Source organism: Hippocampus comes, unplaced genomic scaffold, assembly GCF_001891065.2.
Source record: "Hippocampus comes isolate QL1 unplaced genomic scaffold, H_comes_QL1_v1.1 scaffold39, whole genome shotgun sequence".
Taxonomy (NCBI): domain Eukaryota; kingdom Metazoa; phylum Chordata; class Actinopteri; order Syngnathiformes; family Syngnathidae; genus Hippocampus; species Hippocampus comes.
Genome location: NW_017842054.1, coordinates 1,169,183 through 1,174,381, shown reverse-complemented (window position 1 = coordinate 1,174,381; position 5,199 = coordinate 1,169,183). Strand labels below are relative to the sequence as shown.

General features: G+C 54.2%; 1 protein-coding gene across 2 annotated transcripts in view; it reads right to left on the bottom strand.

The window, feature by feature from the left end:
- Positions 1-4,390: 4,390 nt before the first annotated feature.
- Positions 4,391-5,199, bottom strand: part of LOC109510239 (uncharacterized) — a 29,711-nt gene continuing 28,902 nt past the window's right edge. Inside the window, exons 6-7 of one of the 2 annotated variants that reach the window (XM_019860417.1) lie at positions 5,112-5,198; positions 4,391-4,884 (exon numbers count right to left, since the gene is read on the bottom strand). In XM_019860417.1, the coding sequence (XP_019715976.1) occupies positions 4,826-4,884; positions 5,112-5,198 (146 nt within the window). In that variant the 3' untranslated portion in view covers positions 4,391-4,825. The remainder of the gene's footprint in view (positions 4,885-5,111; position 5,199) is intronic. The other variant, XM_019860418.1, reaches the window with a different exon arrangement.

Genomic DNA, 5,199 nt, shown 5'->3' with positions numbered 1-5,199 from the left:
AAAACCCTAACTTACAAACCCGAAAACTGTTTTCATAACCTACTTCTGATCCCGAAGCCTAGTTTCGAACCCTTATTCCAAAGGCAAAGTCTGGTTTTAACCCTATTTTTAAACCTCACCTTAGCCTCGTTTAAAACCCGGTCTTGAAACCCCAACCCCGCTTTTAATACTGAGCTGAAAACCCTAACCTCTGTTGAAACCCTAACCCTACTTTTAAACCCTGTCCCATTTGAAACATAGCGTTGCACCCCACCCCTTGTTTGAAACCCTACTTTGAAAGCGCACTCCACGTTTGAAAAGTCGAATTTGAAACCCCGCCCCTTTCTTTGGAAACCGAAACCTTGTTTGAAACCCTACTTTGAAACTCTTAATGCCAACCTAGTTTGAAGCCCTACTCCTAGTTTGGAACCATATGTTGAAACTCAAAACCAAGTTTGTCGAAGCTCAAAACCCAAATGGAGTTAGCCCACTCTGGTTCCGGGCGGTGCCAAAGTTATTCTGGGCGGCAAAAGAAAAGCCCAAACTCTTTGTTCCAAAACAGGAGCCGTTTCCTCATTTTCTTGCCACAGCTCAAAAAAAAAAAAAAACGAAACGACGACCGCGAAGAACTCCCCGGGTAAGCAAACAAATGAGAAATTTTGCCGAGGTGGATTTCAAACATTCTCGCTTGAATGTCACACGGTTGCTTTCTTGCACCTCTGAAAGGTCACCGCAGCCAAACGGCCGCCGAGCATTGATTGACGCGCGGCGAGCCTCCCGCGGGCACACAAATCAAAACTCGCCGGCCATTTGATTCGCTCCCTGGCGCCGCGCGGGCCGCTCGCGCAACCGGCAAACCGAAAACAAGCCGTTCCGCTTGTGCTTGAGGTCACGTGGCGGAGCCCCGAGCGCCTCTGCGGGTCTTCGAGCTCCTCTTATACGGGAATAAAGTGAGGGGTTAAGAGCAGGGGGGAAAGGGATTAGGTTTAGGGTCAAGGTTAGAGGTTAAGATTAGGGCTAGTGTTAGTGGGTTAGTGTTGGGGTGTCGGATTAGAGGGGTTCAGGTTCGAGTTTCAGATTAGGGGGTTCTTTTTGGACCGAGCAGTTTCTGTGTTTTGCGCGAGTGTTTGCGCAACACGTCCTGCGGTTTGTATTGGCCTTCTTTCAGTTTTGAAGAGATCAACAAACATGTCCAAATGTTTGCTTTGGTGGCCCCAAACAAGTCAAGTCAAATCAAGTCGAGCCTTGAATCCACACAGGAGGTTCTTCGGGCTTGGCGGCGGACAAACATTCACCGCATCCCCTCATTTGAAGCCCCGGAAACGTGAGGGCGAGGACGTGACCCAAAGTCTTGATTGTTGCTTCTTTCGGCAAATTTCCGCGCGTCGACATTTGCCGGGAAAGCACATTGGCTCCGCTTCGCTTTTGCCGGGGTGTTTTTTTTTTTTTTTTTTGGTCTAGTAAAAGTAAACGAGACACTTTGCCATCAAGTCTACTGGTTTATTTTTTCCATTTCCATCTTTGCTTTTCGAAGACAAGCGCGTCAAGTAAGGTTTTTTTATTTTATTTTTTTATTTTAAAGGAACAGAAGAAGAACAAAAGAAGTCGTTGGGATGCTAAGTCATCAGCATAGAATAGAAAAAAAGGGAGCCTCATTCAATTGAGGCTCTGGGCTACAAAAATACATCCAGGTCGACTTTTATTTTCGAGCTTACAACACTCACACACACACGTGGCGCCGACATTCAACCCCCCCCCCCCCACTTGTTAGCAACATGTGTTGCAAAGTCTCTCTGCATCACCACGGTAACGGGTGGGCGGACGGGTGCGGATCCCGCTTCAGGGGCCAACGGAAGCCTCGATGGCACGACTTTTTAATCGGCGACGTTACCATTTGAAGTTTTCTTTTGTCACACGTCCCGCAAACAGAGCGAGCGGGAGATCGTCTCTGCCAAATCATCTCTGTCAGCAGACAGTTGATTAGGTACACAGGCGGCACGCAAAACCTCGCGAGAAGAAGCATTTTTCATTGACTGTCGTGTGCAGTCGCATTATTTTGCATGAACAAATGATAATTGAGTGTTTGATGATTTCTTTTTATTTGATGTATTCGGGCAATGGATACTTGAACCAATTGACGTGAATTCATCGACACAAACGATGCGTCCGATTTGATGAGCTTCTTTTAGGAGGAAAAAAAAACTGTTGCGAGAGTCCTCGTAAAATGGCTTGCTTTCCCCCCCCCCAAAGCGGCTTCACTCAAACGTCTTTCTTCATCGCCGCTTTTTCAAATCGACCTTTCAAAACACGCCCGATGCTTTCTTCTTCATTGATCTCATTCATTGTGTTCATTTCGTCATTGTACATCGTCAGATAAAAAATATGAGCAGAACAAACCATTTTAGCTTGACAACCTATTTCAAAACAATGAAAGAAGAGCTTCGTGAATTTATTCTAAATAAGTAACACATGAACACAAATAATCATACAAGAACGTAGCCATGAAATAATTGGCTAACCTGCGACAAATAAATTCATGTGAGATGACGGGAAAATGAACATGAATTCTTTCATTATTAAAATGAACTATTTCGCGCACGCATTTTCACTTTTTTTTTTTTTTAAATCTCTACAAGTGACCAGGGTCATCAGTCCATTAAAAAAAAAAAAAAAAATACAGGCACAGAATGTACATTTAAAAAAAAAATTGCTGAATAGACCAATAAATAAATCAATACAATGTCCACCTGAGGTCTCTGAAGCGACAATGTCAACGCGCAACCGTGGCACAGGAGGAGAACAGCAGCACAGGAAGCGGCAGCTCTCCATCCGCCATTACAGCACCGAAGTCGACCGCGCGCACGCACGCACGCGCAAATGGAAATGAGGACATGACGCCGGTGCAGCTGCAACGGAAGCGATGACGACGACGACGACGACTCCACCGTGCAAAAGGTCACCAAAGGCGTTTGAATCAAGGCGGCAAAGGATCCAGCGCATCATTCGACTCCAGTTGGTGCGCGCGTGTCGCCATGGAAACCAAATCAACCCCACTCCAAATTCATTTCACTGTTTTGTTTCCCGACAAAACCATTCAATGGCAAGTCTTCAACCGGAGGCCATGCGGTGGATGATTTGCTTTCCACCTCGTAACCAATCAACCAAACAATTAGCGGCGGACGGCGAGAAATCAGTGCAGTGGAACCTCGGATTTTGTTCGAGCTTGTGCTCATGATTTGCGATGAGCGAGCAGCGGCTCAGTGAACGAGCACAGCCTCGGTGGGCGCGTCCATTTTCCGCTTCCCAAAATGGCAGCTAGAACAACACCTGTAAGGGCAAGGCCGGCGGGTGGGGGGGCGCCAGCAGGGCCGCGTGGTGCTGACTCAGCACGGGGTGAAAATCCGTCGCCAGGGGATACGGGCCATCCAGGACATGGATGGCCGGCGAGGCCAAGAAAGATGGCGGCGCAGGATTTAGAGCCACGGGGTGGGGGGCGAAGGCCGGCAGCAGGTGCTGGTAAGACGGGAGCGGGAGGGGCGGGGCCACCACGGAGAGATGGTGCCGGATGACGGTGCGACGGAAGGAGAAGGACGAAGGCGGCGGCAGGAGGATGGGAGCCCCCAGCGGGAGGCACCCCGGGGGGAGGCCCAGCGGGAAACGGGGCCTCTTCCCCGGGGAGGCGGGTTCCGCCGACCCGCCCCGCTGACGTTTCCCACTCGCGCGCTCCTCGTTCGCCGACACCTTGTCCTTCGCGCGATGCGGAACGCCGTCGCTCGGAGGTGGTTCGGGGTCTGGAACGGGGGCATCCGCGGGGGGCGCGTCAATGAGTTCGGCGTGGGGAGAATCCGCTCTTTGGATGCGTCGATGACATCGACGGCAGTCGTCAGGCACGACGCGAACGGGACGAAATCGCTCTGTCGCGACATCAAGGCGGGATGGCGCGCTTGCTTCATGAGCATCCGGACGCTCGGTGGTCCTGTCGGGCGACGAGTGGCTCGCACCGGTCGCCTCGCTGCCGCGTCCGCGTTTGATGACGTCCTCGGCGGGCGCGTCCGCGGGTTTGCTGTCGACAGAATGGGCGGTCCCCTCGCTGCCGTGGTCATCGCGAGCGGCGTCTTCGGGAGGCGTGTCGACGACCGCGCCGTCGAGGGCGCCGTCCCGACGTGCAGAATCTGTCCCGCCAGGCGAGAAGTGGCTCGGACGCGTCCCGTCGCTGCTTCCTTCGCTCGTTTCCGTCGAGTCCAAAGTTCTCCTCCAACTGCTTCGTCTCGGTCCCGCTTTGCGTTTCTTCCCGGCAGCGCTTTGCGGACGCTCCGTCCACTTCCTCTTGTGGCCGCCTGTCACTTCCTGCGAAAGATTCCGGCAGGCGAGCGCCGCGCTCGGGTCGCCGGGCGTGCTTTGTGTCTTTTGCGCGTCACAGGAGCCAATCGGTCCCGCCGCCGCCGTTTGTCGGCGAGCGCACGCCGGGCCGCCAAAGGAAAACGGGACGGGGCTAATCGCCGCATCGATTTTGAGACGGCCCGCCGCGTCTCGGCGGGGGGACGAGACAACGCTAATGGCGGCCTCGCACGCGCTCGCCTCCTGAGCTTTTATCTCTGCGGGCTTCCCGCGGCCGTCATCTTCCGGGCCGCGCTCGCATCCGTCTCCATGTTTGCGGCCCGCCCCCGCCCCCGCGCCCGCACCCGCGCCGGCGGGGTGGGCCGTCATTTCGGGACAGCGTGGCGTCCGGGGAGCGGGGCTAATCGCGGCGTTGCATGCCGCGCCCCCGCAGAGGAGCTTTGTGAGCGCGGGACCCCACCCGGAGGATGATTGCGGGCCCGCGCCCGCGTTGGCCCGCTTCGAGCGATTACAGCGCTTTGCGGGAAGGCGACATAATAGCGCGTCGTTCCAGACGATCAATTCCGTCTCCTCCTCCCGCCGCGACCTTTTTTCGGGGCCTTCAAGCAAACGGCGTGCCGCCAGCTGACTTAATCGTCGCTTTTCCCGCCTCTCGTCTGTTGCGACGTCGTCCCTTTCCGGCCTCGCCATTTTGCCGAGACCGGTTCTTATCCCGCTGCCCCTTTGCCCTTTCCCGGTCGTCTCCTCTGCGCTTTTCCTTCTCCCCCTCTTCCTCACGCCTCCCCTCTTCTTCCTCCTCCTCCTCCTCCTCCTCCTCCTCAAGCCAGCGCGGGAAGATTTGGAAGCGTGGGCATGTGGCAATGCGGCGCCCGCTTTGCCTCG